The 20,643-nt window shown below is 38.4% G+C and overlaps 1 protein-coding gene across 1 annotated transcript in view; it reads left to right on the plus strand.

Annotated features, from left to right (window-relative positions):
• LOC114650569 (ubiquitin carboxyl-terminal hydrolase 35-like) overlaps nucleotides 1–20,643 on the plus strand; it is a 75,105-nt gene that overhangs the window by 30,425 nt on the left and 24,037 nt on the right. Inside the window, exons 4-5 of the mRNA XM_051926459.1 lie at nucleotides 3,380–3,509; nucleotides 7,417–7,518. Of these exons, the coding sequence (XP_051782419.1) occupies nucleotides 3,380–3,509; nucleotides 7,417–7,518 (232 nt within the window). The remainder of the gene's footprint in view (nucleotides 1–3,379; nucleotides 3,510–7,416; nucleotides 7,519–20,643) is intronic.

The raw sequence follows: 20,643 nt of genomic DNA on the forward strand, positions 1-20,643 counted from the left end.
AAATACAATACATGATAAACAAATATTATTATATTGGATAATGAAATGTTAAATGTTTACAAATACAGTGCATTCAGAAAGTATTCAACCCCCTTTGCTTTTTTCACAATTTGTTATGTTGCAGGCTTATACTAAAATCATTTAAATGTATTTTTCCCCCATCATCTAGCAACACTCTATACCTCAGAATGACAAAGCAAAAACAGGATTAATTTTTTTTTTGCAAATTTATTAAAAATAAAAAATTGAAATATCACAGTGACACAAGTATTCAGCCTCTATACTCAATACATAGTTGAAGCACGTTTGGAAGCGGTTACACACTGGAATCTTCTTGGATTTGATATGACAAGTTTCACACTCTTAGATTTAGGGATTTTCTACCTTTCTTCTCTGAAGATCCTCTCAAGTTCTGGTCAGGTTGGATGGAGATTGTCAGTGGACAGCAATATTCAGGCCTTTCCAGAGATGCGCGATAGGAGTCAGTCCAGGCTCTAACTGGGCAGCTCAAGGACGTCCACAGAGTTGTCCCAAAGCCATTCCTGTGTTGTCTTTGTGTTGTACTGTTAGAAGATGAACCTTCAGCCCATTCTGAGGTCCAGAGCACTGTGGAGCAGGTTTTCATTAAGGACATCGCTGTACTCTGTTCTGTTCAACTTTCCCTAAACCCTGACTAGTCTCCCAGTCCCTTCCACTGAAAAACGACCCCAGAAAATATTACTGCCATCACCGTGCTTCGCTGTTGGAGTGGTACTCTGCAAATGATGAGCAATGCTTGTTTTCCTCCAGATATGACACTTAGACTGGAGGCCACACAGTGCAATCTTGGTTTCATTAGGCCAGAGAATCTTGTTTCACACCGTCCAAGGGTCCTTTAGGTGCCTTTTGTATTGTAAACCTTCAATGCGGCAGACTTTTTTTGCAACCTTTCCCCAATCAGTGTCTCGACACAGTCCTGTCTCAAAGCTCAGCAGGCAATTCCTTCAACCTCATGGCTTGGTTTTTATTCTGATACACGTTTATAGCTGTAGGACCTTCTGTAGACAGGTGTGTGCCTTTCCTAACCATGTCCAATAAGTTGAACTGACCCCAGGTGGACTCCAAACATGGCATAGAAACATTTGAACAGTGATAAATATGTAGAGTGGAATACACCTGAGTGTCACAGCAAAAAGTCTGAATATTTGTGTCAATGCTATATTTCAGTTTTTGTTTATATAAAAAGTCCTGTTTTCACTTTGTCATTCTGGGATATTGAGTATTATTTTTAGGATGGAAAAAAGAATTTAAATGACTTTAGCATAAGGGTGCTTGCAACATAGCAAAATGTGAAGAAAGAGAAGGGGTTGAACTTTCTGAATCTAGCATTTAACTAGAAATAGCATGTTTAAATACATTAGTTAGGAACTGGTGTAGTAACCGTTACTTTTAGTCCCTTTTCCATTTTTGTTTTGTTGCAATTGCTGTGACCACAGCAAAGGTGCTCTGTTGGTTGACTTGATATTTTGACTTTCAGGAGAATTACTGTTGATAAACTTAATTTGGTCAGTGTGCTATTGAGTCTGTTTTCTCCTATGTTTTTTATGTTAACATATAATACTGTACGGGAAGTGAACCCGAGTCTCCTAACTGGCACCTTTCACTGCGCCACCATACCGCCCGCATACAAACTTAAAAGGTTTAAATAAAACAGAAATATATACCTTTATTTTTACTTCCTTTTTACTTCCTTAACTTGTGGAGGGTGTATCCTGTAGCAAAGCCCTAACTTTTTTCGTGAAAGCCCGTTTCAGTCAATAAGTCTTAAAAACAGGTGTAAAGATATTGACAATAAGTTATGCAAACCCACCAAGACATGGAATCGTTTAAATCAAGGCGCTGCGCTACCTTCTTCCAGATCGGCCCCAAGGCGTTCATATTTTTCCAAAGCAGTTCTGGTCTCCATCGGCATCTGTAGCTGAGTCGAAAAACACCATCCCATACTATTAGTTAACGATTAACACATTTCTATATGTATTGTAAGCATACAATACAACTGATAATATGTTGCGCTTATTTATCTGGTGTACCGACATTTTTGCGCGTTTAACGGCTGAAATCCAACGTGGTTTGTGCCCTTCAGAATGAAAACAGTTTGCATTTACCTTTTTAATAAAAGGCGAGCTTTTAAGCCTGAGAAATCACCCTGTAAATGCACACGTTTAATTGCACATGTGTTAATATGTATGCTTACACACTGTTTCTTCTTCATTGAGGTTTTCTCTAGCATGTAGATCGGGGTAATTACATTCACGGCATTCGTAGTCTGAATCACAATCTGATTGTATGGGTGGTTACCTACCAGGTAACGCTTATGGTTGGCCAGCAAGTCAGCTAACATCAGCCACGGTGCCTTCAGTTGTGAGAAGCAGATCATAGAATGGTTGAAAATAGTTTACTGTCAAATAATACAAAGAGTACGTGTTTCGCCCTAATTCTTGGCTCATCAGGCGTACACACTCACTGCACTCCCTTACGGGAATCAAACCTCGGACGTCAGCGCTAGAGGGGCTTCGCAGCGGTGAAGTATTGCTTTTAAATTTTAATTAAGAAGAAAAGAAAACCTTTTTAAATTGAGGAAAAATATACCAATAACAATTTGTTAAGGATCTGTTTTTTTGTGAAGCTGCCTTTACACAGCCTGTGTGCTGTTTTATAAACAAACGCCATATAAGGTGTGATTACGTGTGAGGCGTGATGATGCGATACGCAACCCCCGCAACCCCGTCTCCCACGGCCAGCGAGCTGCAGTCCATTACTGTATATGGACAAAAAAGAGGTTCCAGTTATGACCGTTACACTTTGAATTTAGAAATGAAACCTGCCTAACTTTTGTAAGTAAGATGTAAGGAATGAGCCTGCCAAATTTCAGCCTTCCACCTGCACGGGAAGTTGGAGAATTAGTGATGAGTGAGTGAGTCAGTCAGTCAGTGAGTGAGTGAGGGCTTTGCCTTTTATTAGTATAGATTTTAATATACCATCCAGGCTGTAACATAATAAAACCTCTAGTTGAGAAGGAGAATTGTTTCTGTACTTTATCTCATGGATTTCATTTTGTAGTTAACATAACTTAGCTTTTTCCCGCTGTTGTCTTTGCCTGTCTGGTTTAATTAATGTGGCCAACAGAATTTGTAAAACCTAAGCATAATTTATTTTGTTATTTTTAAGCTTATAAAATTTAGTAAATATGACATTAAATTTTAAAAGGGAAAAAAACTGCTGATCAATCAACAGGTTTTAAAAAGAAAAAATGTGGTATTTTTCATATTAGCAATTGCTTTAAGCCATCCCAGAGTGAGTTCTTTACAGTAATTTCTTTGTTTTCTTTATGCAACTTTAGGATGCTAGACTGGCTGTCGTGGCCTTTGGTAAAAAATATTGACAAGTGGATTATTTCATTAATGAAAGGTGTAGTAGCTGTGAAACGAGTCCACATTTTGATGAAGGTGACACTTAAAAAGACTGAACAGGTATGTGCAGTATTTATTTCTGACTATGCATGTCTAAAGTGTAATTATAGTTAATCTTTGCCTAATACCAGTAAATTTGTCCTTAAATCATTATGATAATAATAATAGCTTGACTTTTTTTGATGTGATATTATCTTGTAACATTTTTATGCAGTGTTTTTGGGTTTTTTTTTTTGGGAAAAATGTTCAATTTATTGCAGCTCCATACTTACAAGTTCTCATACCAAATAACTTAACTGGCATTGCATCCTTCTATTCTTTAGCTTGTTGTTATGGTCAAATTTTATCATATTCTTAATAGAATTGTTTGCTTTGGATTAATTTTATCTTGAGTATCCATAAAAATCAGATATTGCTTAGTCATAGTATTTTCTTATTACAGTGGGGGGCTGGCTTGTGTGATGTTAAATATTTTTTCTCCATATATTAAAATAGAAGAACTCAGTTGGGCCTCTTATGCAGATTTTCACTGTCTTCCTCATATAGGCTCAATAAAAGCCAAGCAAATCTGAATATATGGTAGCACGAGAAAGTATTTGCTCTTTCTTGATTTCATTTTTATTGTAAATACTAGGGGGCTTCGCCCCCTGCTCGCTTCGCTTGCCAGCCCCCGTGTTTGGTTTTCCAGATACACACTTTTAAGATTTTTTTTTCTTTGAATTGTTGCTATTTCATTAGTTTCACTTTTATTTCAGAACTTCTGTAAAAACAATATTTGTAATCTTGCAAGTCCCAATATGCTGAATCCTTTTAATGAGGTCAGGATAGGTTTCTCTGTTTGGAATTTCAGCACAGACAAAACGATCGACATCATCAGCAGTTAATAATTTTTTTTTACAAAGTAAGTAGAGTTCTGCATTGGACTCCTGTCTGTAAAGTCGTGCTATTTTCCTCTCACAGTTCCAAAAGTATATGGGGTTACCAAGGTGATACCCCAGCTTTTGTCTAGGTTTTTGTACAAGGGCTAGACAGAACGTTTTTGACTCCTGGGGTAAATGTAGCTTTTTAAATAAGCAGACACATAAATATATATACATGAACAAAGTAACCAATAAATGCATGTGCGGTAAACTCCGTTTTTGAAATTCTCAAGATTCTTTATTTGTCACATGCATAGTTATACAGGACAACACGCAGTGAAATGCATCCTGACCCGCTTATAAAAAACTGTGCAAAGTTAGAAGAATATCAGTTAAATTAACAAAAAGTCATAGATTGAAAGATAACAGTATAGTAGAACATAATAAATAAGTACAATTATGTGAATAAAGTAGAATTAAATGTTAAGGTGCAATAGTGTAGTAATTATTGTGCAAAACCAAAGTTAGACTGGTGCATAGTTAAACGAGGCAGTTTGTATGTTTGCGCTACTGCGATCTTTGCTTTCTTTTTTTATATTTTCTAATTTTCCTACTTTCATATCGTTTAACTTTCTCCACGTGTATAGCACCGTTTTTTTTTTTTTTTTGAGCCTTTCTAATTTCACTGGTTTCATAGTCTCTAACCTGCTCCGCATGTGTTTAGCGCCAACGTTTGTAAACGTCTTTATGAAGTTCTACTTTCTTTTACTCATTGTCTTTTAATTCTGAGCCGGACTGGACGTGCTTTTTTTCAATTCCACTTGTTCCAGGCTGATAATTACTTTCCTTATTTTCTGAATTTGCACCTCGATTATTCTTTTTTGCTCTTTTTTCGGTCCCACGCATTTGAGTCTCTTTTCTCTGCGCTGCTTTCTTCTTCGCTTAGATGTCGACATTTAATTTATAACGTACCTTATATGCTTTATATGCGCTGAGAGCCCTGGATCTGTGTGTGCTCAAATCCTTCACAAGACTGAATGGTTTGCTGCCTATTGTCCTATTTGATAGATTGTAAGTAGGGCATGTCTTTGGTCTCGCGGGTCTTTAAAATGTCTTCCGAGAAGATCACGTATCGTAGACTTGCTTTTTGCTTTCCAGGACAGGATTTCTTTTTCTAATAGACTAGACAAAGAGCCCGTTTCGACAACATAAGGTGAAACGGGCACGAGTTTATGTCAGCAGTGTATGAAGAACAAATAATAAGTAACGAAGAAGTTGTTTTGTAATGATTGTAGTCCGCTTTACTCATTACTGTACAGGCTTGTACTGTTAGTTGATGAATTTTCCAGGCCTATAGTATAATTTTGAATAATGAATGTTCCAGTACAATATGGAATAGTAATAAGTATAAGCACCACAAACCTGATATAGGTGTATTGAATGAATGCATAATTGAATCAGAATGCATAATTAGGCCTCGAGCTATAGTTGAAATCACCTTTCAGGCCTCTAGAGCTTTAATCGAAGTCGCCTTTCTCTTTGAATCCGCCGCCTGCCACAATGTTGGGGTTGGATGTCGGTCTCGTAAGGTTTTTTGGGCAGCTGCGCAGAAGGCGACTGCGCATTCGGCTTCGGACGGACGTAAGTGAGTGAGTGAGGAGGCAGGCGAATTATGTATTAAGATAGATTTGATACCAAATGTAGTAAGATCTCTACCAAAAATCTATTATTAGATAAAGGGCCAAAGGCAAACAATAAACAGTTTTTTTGTAGTTATGCCAATTATCTCGTTGTTCAATACCAACCAAACATTGTGTGAAAAATAAATGCACCCTAGTTAATTCAGCTCAATTAAAGTGATAATTAGATTAAGTTGATTACACAAGGCCAGGCTTGATGACAACCACTCGTGCTCAATATAAATCTAACTTACTATTATTGTCAAGTACCAGCCCAAATTTGTATATATTGAGTTGTGATGTACAGGAGTTTTAAAGCAGACCAAAGCAGGCAGATGTAAGGCCAGTAATTAACATTTTTGAATATTACTTCTTTTGTTTTCTTCCCTGGTTGCAGAATGTAGCTTTTGAGTAAATATTTCAGGTGATACGTTGCAGTGCACTTTACATTTATCTGCATGAAGCTGACAAGATCTTCATCAGTCTGTTTCGGCTCAATTAAACATGTATCTGCTTGCTTAAAAAATCCTCTTCTTCCGTATGGCCTAATATTGTTTTGTGTAGAACTGATCATACTCGTGTTACCACAAATTTATGACTTTAAAACTACATCTACTGTATTGGTGGTCTGTAATTACCTTCTTTGTATGATTAGGCAGGTCATGGACTACTATCAGTGCATCCTAACATGGCTTCAGAATGGCTTAAACAAGACAATTATGGTTACATTAACTAAAATAACTGTGCTGATATTGGCATATACCACTTCTAACAGGTTTATGATGTTTCTGACAGACTTGGACTTTAGTGTACTATAAGTAGACTTTGGCATTCTGTTTGCAATTTACCAAATGAGCTCATTGTTTTCTGTTTTAAAAGCATCTTTAATAGTCTACAAAACATTGAAAAGCAATTTAAATGGACTGAAAACCGTGGTTTACTATCACTTATGGAATTCTTTGAGGGTAAGAAAACAACCTCTGAAATACTGAATTTTGATTGAACTGTTCCTTTAATGATTAAATTAGAGTGATATCTTCTGTTGATATTTCACTCCCACAAATTCTATTTATTATGACTTGTTCCTTCAACTATTATTGATAAACTATTTACTAATAAAATAAGTTTTAGATTCCTACTATTATAGCCTTTCATGTATCATATCCTTGAATTAAATTTGTGCATGCTTCATGAGTTATGGAGATCAGGGTAGTTACTAACACAAAAATTCAAAACTAATTTTCAGTTCTTTGCTGCATTCCACATTGGAACTACTGTTTCTTAATTCTGCAGTGTCCCAGTTTGTTTGCTTCCTGAGAAGGTAAAAGTAAGGGATGGCTCACCCTGATTCTCCGATGGAGTTTTACGGAATTGGCTGACCGTTACTGTCTGTGTTATTCTGATTTCTTTGTTTTCATCCTTGAACAGGTTTTCTCCAATTTGTTCTACCCCATTGTAAGAGAGGGGGCCCTTTCTGTCCTCTCGTACGTATTGCTTAGCTATGAGCAATCTCCAGAAGCATTTCACAAGGTAAGTACAATAAATATTTCAGACACCAAAAGTGTCATGCAGCAAAAACGGATAGTACCACTGTATCATGGATCCAAACAATGCAGTAAAAATACAGCGAACAGAAGAAAAGAAACAAATGACATTTCCACTATGCTTCACCTGTAGAATAATAGACTTATTTTAAGATGACTATCTTACTAACTTTTGAAGTAGCTGGTCTACCCTTGTTTGATGTTCAATGAAGTAGCCCACTGAAAATTGTGTTTGGGATTTTTTGCATTCACTCCACACCCCTGCTCCATGTCAAAGACTTGCAGATTAACTAGATTGCCAAATATAATTTTGTCCTGTGAAATGAACCATTTTTTTTACATTATTTTACTGCATAATATATATGACTTTATATTTCTCTTATTACACAAGTCAAAATTATATATGTTTCTGCATATTTGAGCATTTATTTGTTAAACCTCTCATTATGTAACTTTTAGGTCAGTAGGTTTTAACTTTTTAGGTCATACATTACAGATCAGTAAAGCACACATTTATACATTTTATTCAGGTCAGATTTATTCAGCAGATTTTTTAATGTAGACAGTCAGTCTGCTAATGCAGTGGGGTTTTTGAACCCATTCCACGTTTGGTAGGACTAGGAGTAGAGGTTTGGGAGTACACTAAATGTTTAATTTCTAAAAAAGGTAATGAAAAAAGTGTGACGTCTTTAAGGATGTCTTCTACAGAATACAAAAGAGGTGATTCCGATTTGGAATGTTGGTACCCTAGGCATGACTTAGAGAATGCCAGTTAAAGGTACCTTGAGTGGGTGTTGACTTCTAAAATACTACGGACTAATGAACCTTTACTAATTTGGTTGTTGTGCTTTTTAGTCAATCCTGCTCTGTTACAGTGGGTAACATATTTTTCAACCTAAAAATGTTCCATATTGGAATTCCTTTTGATGAGAACAGACTATTCAGGCAAACAAAGCTCACCAATCCTCTTTGACTAATTTTTCCATCGAGCTGAGTGTAGAAACTCTCTAAAGTTCCACACTCTACCACACTAATTTGAAATCTATTCCATGCATCTATGGTTCTTTTATGTGCAGAAAAACGTCCACTTTTAAAAAGTTTCTATCTTGTTGAAGAACTTAATTTTAAGTAAGAATCGGGGCACACAGTATTAACTCTTTTCATAATTTTAAAAACTTTCATGCCACCCCTTTATCTCCATTTGCTTAAACTGAAAAGGTTCAACTCCATCAGTCTTAGCTCATAATTCGTATCTGTCAGTCCCAGATTCAGCCTTGCCGCTTTCCTCCTGACTTTGTCAAATGTTGCTTGGGCTTTTTTTGTAGCTTGAAGAATAAAAACGTCCACGGTACTCCAGATAATGCCCCACTAATGCATTATATAGCTTAAGTATAATTTCCCTTGATTATGTTCTACACATTGCACTATATTATATAACACAACATCCTGCTAGCTTTCTTAATGGTTTGCTGTACGCTGTCTGGATGTACTGCTGTTATTAATGTTCACTGCATCCGCTAGATCCTTCTCATTAGTTGTATAAGATTCAAACATCTCATCATTTATTTATAAGAATTTTTTTTTTACTACCTAAGTATAAAATACCTTAGATGTACTTACATTAAATTTCATCTTTCACAATTTTACCCGTACCTGTAATCTGTCTAGATTCCACTGTAATGATTTGTCTGATCCTAGATTATTTGCCATTTCAAATAGTTTGGTATCATCTGTAGATGTTACCACTTTGGTTTTTATATTCTTATGCAGACTGTTTTTATGTACTCGACAGAGCACTGATCCCAGAGGGACACCACTTATAACGTTCTGAAAAGGTTGCTCTCAACCTTAACTCTTTGCCTCCTTTGTTGAAGATAATTGTGTGGTCATCTACATAGTGCATCTTGAATTCCCATTTCTTTAGTTTATGACTAACCTCTCATATGGTACACCTTAAGAAAAGCTTTCTGAAATTGCAAATAAATACAGTATATGCACTTCTCTGGTGAGGTGAAGTGCTTTTGTTGTATTCTCACAGAATTCCAGCATATTAGTGAAACACAATCTCCCTAAGTGAACTCATGCTTACTTTTTATAATATGCTGAGATGTGATGCATGATATTTTCCTTAATAATTGCTTTCACCAAATTACCCATAATGCTACTTAAGCTTACTGGCATATAGCTAATAATAATAATAATTCATTACATTTATATAGCGCTTTTCTCAGTACTCAAAGCGCTATCCACACAGGGAGTAACCGGGATGCGAACCCACAATCTTCCACAGTCTCCTTACTGCAAAGCAGCAGCACTACCACTGCGCCACCTGTGAGCTACTTGAATCAGCCCGATTTTCATTATATAATGAGATAGCATTTGCTAGTTTCAGGTCCTTAGGAATTTCCCTCTTGTCCAGTGATTTTCAAAAAATAAGGATCAATGGTTTATATAAACACTTACTAATCTCTTAAAGCATCTCTCAACTTATAATAGTTTTTGGTAAACTCTATGCAATTACAAGATGTTATTTTCCCAAAGGCCTTATAAATTAAGTGACATATGGATTTCAATATTTTAAAATATTTTTACAGTATATTTCTGCAGCAGTCTGCAGAAAGGATTGTAGATTTCCAAATGTCTGTCCGTCTGTTCTAAATTTGACATGGAAGACCTCCCTGGTGACTCATTATTCGCTGTTTTACCACTCATTGTAAAAGCCAATATTCCTTTTAGTATAAAATATAGCAAGCACTATTAAGGGTCAGGCTTTTCAGGCACAGAAAGAGCAGGGGCTAATTGCAGACATATAAATCCTCTTGGGATGTGGTCCCAATTAGATGGGCTAAAAAGTCTATTATGAGCGGAAATTGGCTGTTTAATATTCTGCCAAGGAGGCATCTAGGTCAAAGGTAAAACACATGGGACTGTGACAAACTACTCACTGTAACACCTAGCCTGTTGGTAAAAACTGAATCAAAAAATGATGTCGGAGTCTTTGTCTGATGAGACTGATGACGTGTTTGCGGAAGTTTATTTGATCACAGAATTAGTTTTGTTACCTATATTTATTAACTCTTTAATAATCTATATATTTATGTTATAAACAACTTATGATAAACTATAACCCCCACATTTATCATACTATATACTTTTTGTTAAAAAATACATATGTAATAAACATTTTGAGCAATATAAGCATTAAAAGTGGAAATGTCTTCATCTAAAGCTAATGCACTATAACTCGTTTGCATTTTTCACTTCAATTCACTAAATTATGCGAGTCAGCAAGCTACAATATTGTACTTCCTGCAAAACCACAGGTTTACCTTAGAAGCCAATGGTATTCAACTTGTTAGACTAAAGCCCTGATAAGTCAAGTGAAAAATAAACAAGTGTTGTTTCTTGGTTTGTTTCTGAATGAAAAACCTTTCAAGTTATAAAACAAAATCAAATGGTCGTGTCCTGACATTTCTATTTTCATTGAAGAGTGCAGGTGGTACCTTGTCGATGTCCCCTTTACAACAAGGAGCGCTAGATGGTAGCCATTGATGCACATTAACAGCACCTGTAGCTTCTTACATACCGCAGGTGCATTTTAATTAAGAACGTATTTAAGTATTTTACTCACCCATGACTTCACTCTAAATTGAGGCTTCACTCAGCTTTGTAGACACTTGTTTAAATTTGAATTCCTTTTTTTCTCAATGCCTTAGCCCATGTGTTTGTTTGTTTTTAATAAATTTTTATGTGTAGCAATATTTTTGTTACCACTATGTGTCAATTGTCTCGTATTCTACTTTTTGGATACAATCATTAAACTAAGATACAGTTGACTTTTGCCTGCTATCACTTTCACTGTAGGTCTTGATGGATATGCAGAATCAGATTTGGATTGTAATGTTTTTAGGTAGCTTTTACCTCCTCTGTCCCAATGCAGTTTTAAGGAGGGCATATATGTGTTATGCTGGTGATTATCCTCCTTAACGTTATATTTACAAATAAAACAAGTAAAAACCACTGAACTTTTTTCAACAAGAATAAATGTTTTTACGTATAACAAAAAAATGTAATACTAAAACATCAACATAAATACAGTATAAAAGGTATGTCTAGTGTCCACTGCTGTACTAATACAGATACAGTATTTGCGTTTCATGTGACATGTTTTTGAGACAGTCACCAACACACAGCCCAAAGTTGCAATCAGGACATTAGAAGTGTGTTTCTTTGAGCATTTTTCTGATAATATTTTTTCTGTTGCTTGCGTGTGACAGGATAGAATGTAAGATCTGCATGATTGACGTGGCCCTTGTGTTATTGTACTCTATCACAGTGCAAGGATTTGTGACTTCCACATTTCCCCAAAAAAGGAAATTGACAGTTGCTACATTTTGAACAATGACTAGGAGGCCGACATCTCTATTGTCATTCCATTTGATCACAATCATTTTGTGTTTTTGCCACACAGCTATTGCACTACACTGCAGTGTCGCATGACTTAATTCACCAGGCATATCACGACAGTTCAGCCGTACAGTGCCGTTTGCATCCATGTCAACGCCTCATGATCAGTTCACATTCTTGTCACTACAACAACAACATTTATTTATATAGCACATTTTCATACAAATAATGTTGCTCAAAGTGCTTTACATGATGAAGAAAGGAAAAATAAAAGACAAAGTAAGAATTAAAATAAGACAAGATTAATTAACATAGAGTAAGAGTAAGGTCCGATGGCCAGGGGTGACAGAAAAAACAAAAAAAAAACTCCAGACGGCTGGAGAAAAAAAATAAAATCTGCAGGGGTTCCAGACCATGAGACCACCCAGCCCCCTCTGGGCATTCTACCTAACAAAAATGAAATAGTCCTCTTTGTATTTAGGGTTCTCATGGAAGGACTTGATGATGATGGTCATGTAGACTTCTAGATTTTAATCCATCAATGTAGGAACATCATGGTGCTTTGAGTAGATGGTGGTGGCGCAGGTCGCCACCACAGAAAACCGGGAAAAAAAAACAGAAGAGATAGTAGGGGTTAGTACGGATTTTAGAGCCACCATGAATAGTTATGATAATTTATTTAATATACAGAGCATCAGGGTTAAACTAAAATGAAGTTATGAGAAAACCAAGTTAAAGTAATGAGTTTTTAGCAGTTTTTTAAAGTGCTCCACTGTATTAGCCTGGCGAATTCCTATTGGCAGGCTATTCCAGATTTTAGGTGCATAAGAGCAGAAGGCCGCCTCACCACTTCTTTAAAGTTTAGCTCTTAGAATTCTAAGTAGACACTCATTTGAGGATCTAAGGTTACGATTTGGAATATAAGATGTCAGACATTCCGATATATAAGATGGAGTGAGATTATTTAAGGCTTTGTAAACCATAAGCAGAATTTTAAAGTCAATTCTGAATGACACAGGTAACCAGTGTAGTGACATCAAAACTGGAGAAATGTGCTCGGATTTTCTTTTCCTAGTTAGGATTCTAGCAGCTGCATTCGCAAATGATTTATGTCTTTTTTGGGTAGTCCTGAGAGGAGTGCGTTACAATAATCTAGTCGACTGAAAACAAAAGTGTGAACTAATTTCTCAGCATCTTTCAATGATATATGAGGTCTAAATTTTGCTATGTTTCCTAAGTGAAAAAATGCTGTCCTAGTGATCTGATTAATATCCATCCATCCATTTTCCAAACCGCTGAGTCCAAACACAGGGTCAAGGGGGTCTGCTGGAGCCAATTCCAGCCAACACAGGGCAGGAACCAAACCTGGGCAGGGTGCCAACCCACCGCAGGACACACACAAACACACCCACACACCAAGCACACACTAGGGCCAATTTAGAATCAGCAATCCACCTAACCTGCATGTCTTTCGACTGTGGGAGGAAACGGGAGCGCCCGGAGGAAACCCACACAGACACGGGGAGAACATGCAAACTCCACGCAGGGAGGACCCGGGAAGTGAACCCAGGTCCCCAGGTCTCCCAACTGCGAGGCAGCAGCGCTACCCACTGCGCCACCGTGCCGCCCTCTGATTAATATGTGATATAAAATTCATATTACAGTCAACAGTTACCCCTAAATTCTTTACCTCTGTCTTGACTTTTAATCCTAATGCATCTAGTTTATTTCTAATAACCTCATTATATCCATTATTGCCAATCACTAAAATTTCTGTTTTCTCTTTATTTAGCTTGAGAAAATTACTATTCATCCATTTAGAAACACAAGTAAGACATTGTGTTAGTGAAACAACAGAGTCGGGGTCATCAGGTGCTATTGATAAATACAGCTGTGTGTCATCAGCATAGCTGTGGTAGCTCACATTATGCCCCGAGATAATCTGACCTAATGGAAGCATGTAGATTGAGAAGAGCAGCGGACCCAGGATAGAGCCTTGTGGAACACCATATAGGATATCATGTGTCTTTGAGTTGTAATTACCAAAACTAACGAAGAATTTTCTACCTACCAGGTAGGATTCAAACCAATTTAAGACACTGCCAGAGAGGCCCACCCATTGACTAAGATGATTTCTAAGAATATTTTGATCAATGGTATCAAATGCGGCACTCAGATCTAAGTGGATGAGAACAGATAAATGGCCTCTGTCTGCATGTACCCACAAGTCATTTACTACTTTAACGAATGCAGTTTCTGTGCTGTGATTTGTTCTAAAACCCGACTGAAACTTATCAAGAATAGCATGTTTATTGAGGTGCTCATTTAACTGCATAATGACTGCCTTCTCTAGAATTTTACTTAAGAAAGGCAGGTTAGAAATGGGTCTAAAATTTTCAAAAGCAGAGGGGTCGAGATTATTTTTCTTGAGTAGGGGTTTAACTACAGCAGTCTTAAGACAGTCTGGGAAGACCCCTGTATCTAATGACGAATTTACTATGTCAAGAATATTATCGATTAGCATGCCCGATACTTCTTTGAAAAAACTTGTTGGTATTGGGTCAAGGACGCAGGTGTAGGGTCTCAGTTGAGAAATTATTTTATGTAAATCAGGTAAATCTATCCTGGTGAAAGAATTTCATTTGTTTATAACGGAGTACTGGGGCTTAAGAGGATCCTCAGTTTGGGGAGATATACTATGTTATTTCTAATATCATTACTTTTTAGATTGAAAAATACAGCAATAGCCTCACAAGTTTCACTGGAAGTATTTTGGAGGCATTCCTTTGAGTTACCTGGGTTTAGCAGATGATCAATCGTAGAGAATAAGACTCTGGGATTACTAGCATTGTTATTTATAATCTTAGAGAAATAGCAGCGCCTCTCAAGACGGACTGTGTTATTGTATTCTGTCACTTGGTTCAAGTAACGGTTCAGTTTCAGATTGTTCTAAAGTTTAGTTTACAGCTTCTCTACTGTGCTTTAGTTAAAGGCTCCGGCCCATTCATAAATATTGATAAGTTACCTTATTGTGGCAAAATACATAGAAATTTTCATGATTTCTTTGCCTCATGATATTATTTTATCCACTAGATGGCAGCAGAATACTGTTCTGTTATTTGGGCTTAACACTGTAAAAGCAGATGGTTACCATCACCCTGACATGTGATTTGGGAATAATCATAATTGTATAGAATTTCAAGCCCAAGTAAGGCTTGGGATTAATGCCATGGGGTTTAAGAGAGGAGCCAATCATAGATCAGACAGATATTAAAAAGATATTTTGAATTGTAGTGTTTTGCCTAAAACCACTGTCACATTATGCGACTCCATTTGTCATGGGGTATGTCAGATTTGTCAGCCACAGGGGATGCACAAACCAATGTGTTTCTTCGTGCCGGTCCCAAGCCCAGATAAATGGGGAGGGTTATTTATGTCAAGAAGGGCATCCGGTGTAAAATTTTGCCAAATCCATATGCGGACAACAATACAAATTTCCATACCAGATTGGTCGAGCCCCAGGTTAACAACGACCACCACCAGTACTGTTAGCCAACAGGGTGGTGGCAGAAATTTGACTACTGTTGGCTGAAGTAGAAGGAGAAGATGAGGGGGGAGACGTGTCCGGAGGCAGGAGAAGAGGAGGAAAGTAAAGAGAGGGGAACTGAGGGTAGGATCATTGAATGTTGGCAGTATGACTGGTAAGGGGAGAGAGTTAGCAGATATGATGGAGAGAAGGAATGTTGATATATTGTGCATTCAAGAAACTAAATGGAAGGGGAGTAAGGCCAGGGGGATTGGAGGAGGATTCAAATTGTTGTATCATGGAGATGGGAGGAAAAATGGGGTAGGAGTTATTCTGAAGGAACAGTATGGAGGTGAAAAGAGTGTCAGGCAAAGTAATGATTATGAAGGAAACCTGGTGGTGGAATGAGGAAATACAGGAGAGTATACAGAGGAAGAGGATGGAAAAGAAGAAGTGGGATAGTCAGAGAGATGCAGAAAGTAGACAAGAGTACAAGGAGATAAGGCGCAAGGTGAAGAGAGAGGTGGCGAAGGCTAAAAAAAAAAGGCGTATGAGTTGTATGAGAGGTTGGACACTAAGGAGGGAGAAAAGGACCTGTACCGATTGGCTAGAGAAAGGGACCGAGCTGGGAAAGATGTGCAGCAGATTAGGGTGATAAAGGATAAAGATGGAAACGTACTCACAAGCGAGGAGAGTGTGTTAAGCAGATGGAAAGAGTACTTTGAGTGGCTGATGAATGAAGAGAATGAGAGAGAGAGAAGAGGTTGGATGATGTGGAGATAGTGAATCAGGAAGTGCAACAGATTAGCAAGGAGGAAGTAAGGACAGCTATGAAGAGGATGAAAAATGGAAAGGCTGTTGGTCCAGATGACATACAGTACCTATGGAAGCATGGAGGTGTTTAGGAGAGATGGCAGTGGAGTTTTTAACCAGATTGTTTAATGGAATCTTGGAAAGTGAGAGGATGCCTGAGGAGTGAAGAAGAAGTGTACTGGTGCCAATATTTAAAAATAAGGGGGATGTGCAGGACTGCAGTAACTACAGGGGATAAAATTGATGAGCCACAGCATGAAGTTATGAGAAAGAGTAGTGGAAGCTAGGTTAAGAAGTGAGGTGATGTTTAGTGAGCAGCAGTATGGTTTAATGCCAAGAAAGAACACCACAGATGCGATGTTTGCTCCGAGGGTGTTGATGGAGAAGTATAGAGAAGGCCAGAAGGAGTTGCATTGCATCTTTGTGGACCTGGAGAAAGCACATGACAGGGTGCCTGGAGAGGAGCTGTGGTATTGTATGAGGAAGTTGGGAGTGGCAGAGAAGTACGTAAGAGTTGTATAGGATATGTACGAGGGAAATGTGACAGTGGTGAGGTCTGCGGTAGGAGTGACTGATGCATTCAAGTTAGAGGTGGGATTGCATCAGGGATCAGCTCTGAGCCCTTTCTTATTTGCAATGGTAATGGACAGGTTGACAGACAAGATTAGACAGAAGTCCCCGTGGACTAAGATGTTTGCTGATGACATTGTGGTCTGTCGCGATAGCAGGGAGCAGGTTGAGGAGACCCTGGAGAGGTGGAGATATGCTCTAGAGAGGAGAGGAATGAAGGTCAGTAGGAACAAGACAAAATACATGTGTGTAAATGAGAGGGAGGTCAGTGGAATGGTGAGGATGCAGGGAGTAGAGTTGGTGAAGGTGGATGAGTTTAAATACTTGGGATCAACAGTATAGAGTAATGGGGATTGTGAAAGAGAGGTGAAAAAGAGAGATGCTGGGTATATTGGGAGAAGGATGCTAAGGATAGAGCTGCCAGGGAAGAGGAAAAGAGGAAGGCCTAAGCGAAGGTTTATGGATGTGGTGAGAGAGGACATACAGGTGATGGGTGTAACAGAGCAAGATGCAGAGGACAGAAAGATATGGAAGAAGATGATCTGCTGTGGCAACCGCTAACGGGAGTAGCCGAAAGAAGAAGAAGTCGCTGATCTCGTCACTGCACCATGTCTAATTACACCACTAAAAATCACAGCCCAAGTCACATTTACTGACCGAGCTACGATCTTCCAGTGTAGTTGTATTCGCCCCTTTTTCAGACAGCCAATAGTGGGCTGCCTGCCAGAGTACTATATGAAGGGTTAACAGCTGCAGCAAGTTCAGTAGCTATATTAGGCTTTTAATTATATTTTTGCATTGTTATTTTATGTAAAATACAAAACATCAGTCAGACAAGCTTCTCATCTGTTTGTGAGATTCACAGCGGTGCTGTCAGACATAACCAGCGCTGTACAAGTGTTGTAGTTCAAAGGATTACTAACTGTGGTACGCTGAGCTGCAGTCTGTGTCCCTTTTTCTTTTTTCCATTCCCTCTGGTCCATAAAACGTGAGACATCAAACAGATGAGCTTCTCTTCTACTTGCGAAGTTCAAAACCCGCGTGTTCCTTACCTCGAAACTACATTCTATGCATTGTACTTCCAAATGAACGTTCATTGGTTCATGTGATTGTCAGCTCTCCTGCATACACAGCTGCACCTCCAGCTAACAAGAAAATCTCTTGGCCAGTCTCAGACTAGTCTATCCCAGTTGTATCCCAGGGTATGTCACATTAGACGATTGTCTTCACAGGAGCACACTGTCAACTGCTTCTGACTGGCTAAGATTATATAAATGAAGGGTATGACTGAAAATCACTACAATAGTCGTCAGTTGTGACATTGCCTTAAAGTGAGGACATTCATTTTTAGTCTGGCAACCCCCATGGAAGACTGTAGTACAGCTTTGTTCCAAGGAAACAAATTCTTATCATATCTTTGTTCAGAACATCTGTACTCTCTCAACAGCCCCCACTGGAATGCTCACTAAAATGAACTGGCCCAATCTGCGGACCCTGGGTAGAGATGTCTCCACTTGGCTATAACCAGAAATAAAAAATAGTAACAAGAAAAAAATTCTTCTACATATCCCCAACATTCACAACATGATGTATATGTGTTGTAAAAATCATAATCCATAATGTAAAATCAGGACCAACACTTGCACTCACTTCTTCATGTTACTTCCCTCTCTATACATGTAACATGACTATGTAGTTTTAATGCATTTCAGCTCATGGAGCCTTAAGATAATATTTACTTCATTGCCACACTCAGAAGATAAGCAAAATAGTGTGCAACTATCACAGTATCTGTGGTAGATCTCCAGGTTAATGTACAAAGTAAAACCCATAATACAGGTACATCTTTCTTTCTTCCAAATGGTTTCTCAACCCTCATTTTTAAATACATGGACCTGAAGTCGTGCCTGTCAGAACTGGATGCACAGACAGAATCTTGCCCCATCGGACACAAACGCAGACCCACACACACACACTTTCTCTTTCTTTTGAGAGATTCCCATTAGATTATAGGCACATGTTGGGGACCCAGACAAAAATAAAGAACAGACAACGAGGAAATGTGCTAACTTGATTTGAAATCCAGTTCACTTCCTAGTAGCTGTGACAACAAAAATCTCCAAAACCTTATTTACGCATCAGATGGGCAAATTAACCAGTCCATCATCAAAAAGGTGATAACCACAGTATAAGGTAAGCTTTGACTTAATAACCACTTTGAATTACAAATGTACAGTGACAGTTTTCTGAAGTGTTCTGTGATAGTTGAACATTGATCACGTCATATACTGAAGCAAATGCTTTCCTTTTGGTTGCCATGTTGTTTTCTCTGTAAAGTACTCTGTGATGGTACTTACTATGAAAGGCATGTCACATGATCTGTAAAAGTAGCAGTATCTTGGAATGTTGAATATTATAGTAGGATATTATTCAATTCCTGGTGAAGTGCATGAGGAATTTCCTGGCCATTGGCAGGCAGATTGTCATGTCTCTAGATGTTTTAATCCAGGGCACCCCAAAGTTCTCTCTGGGGTTAATGTCATGAGATAAGACAGGTCAAGGCAGCATGCACACACTGGCATTCCTTGGGATATCTGAGACCACAGCAGCTGTGCATGGCCTGACATAATCATACCCTAAGTTCTGATGTCTAGGAGGTGTGAGCAGAGGGCCACTGAGAGGTTGCCTTACGCTAAGGCCAGCTGCATGGAGCCCACCCTCATTCTCATGTCACTGATGCAAGCAGTTTCAGCAAGTGAAATGAACTTTTAGCTGGAGCATTCGGACATGTCAGTCCTGCTCTGGAGTTGTCATTCTGGGACCATGTCTTGGACGGTCAATTGTCCTGCAAGTCTGCTGAAACTTTTCATATAGTTGGGATGAAGTGGGATGACTTAATCCATAGTGTCTGGGAGTGATGCCACATGACTTGCACGCTTGCAGCTTGTCAGTGGCCATCTATCGGGATTCTAATGATATTAATGGCATTACAGAATGTGTGGAAAACTGACCAAGTATGATCTTTGTCTTGCCATGATCTAAGGTTTGACTTGCCTTCTTCTTAAAGGTAACCTGTCAAGTAATGTTCCACCCAGACCTTGTGAGGTTAACGTGCACCTAACAAGATTGTGTATTTGGCAAATTACAGTACTTCACTGCACAAGCTGTAGTGATGGTCAGAGGGCTAAAACAAATGGAAAACTTTTTGTACACAAACTATAACTCAAGTTTTCACATTTCAGAAAATGTTGGCAGTTCCAAGCAGAGTCCTCGGGGAAAGGTCTGTAAGGTTAGTGTAATTTTTTTTCTTGAGCCTCTGTTACCGTCTTCATCGATTTTGTGATGGCGGACTTGAAACAATAACGTGTTTGCATCACGTTCTGTTTTCTTTTGGGAAAATCAGCAGCAGATGATGTCACAATGCTTCGAGAGGCTTTCAAAGAAGAAGCTTTGAGCCAGGCAAGGGTTTTTACCTTAAAGTGCTCAAGCAATTCTGTGGTGCAGTGCGGAGAAAATGACCTGAATTATGGCGATCAGACAAGTGGCTTCTACATCACGACAACACTCCCGCCCACACAGCATTGAGTGTGTGGCAGTTTCTCACAAAAAACTGAATGACAACAGTCCACCCAACGGACCTTGCACCCTGCGATTTTTTCTGATTTTTAAGAATGAAGAGGGACCTTAAAGGGAAGCATTTTCAGGATGTAGAGGAGGTTAAGAAGCAAACGACGGAGGCACTGAAGGCTATCACTTTGAAGGCTATCACTTTTGAACAATGGAAAAAGTGGTGGG

The sequence above is a fragment of the Erpetoichthys calabaricus genome, chromosome 4 (assembly GCF_900747795.2).
Source record: "Erpetoichthys calabaricus chromosome 4, fErpCal1.3, whole genome shotgun sequence".
In the NCBI taxonomy this organism is placed as follows: Eukaryota; Metazoa; Chordata; class Cladistia; order Polypteriformes; family Polypteridae; genus Erpetoichthys; species Erpetoichthys calabaricus.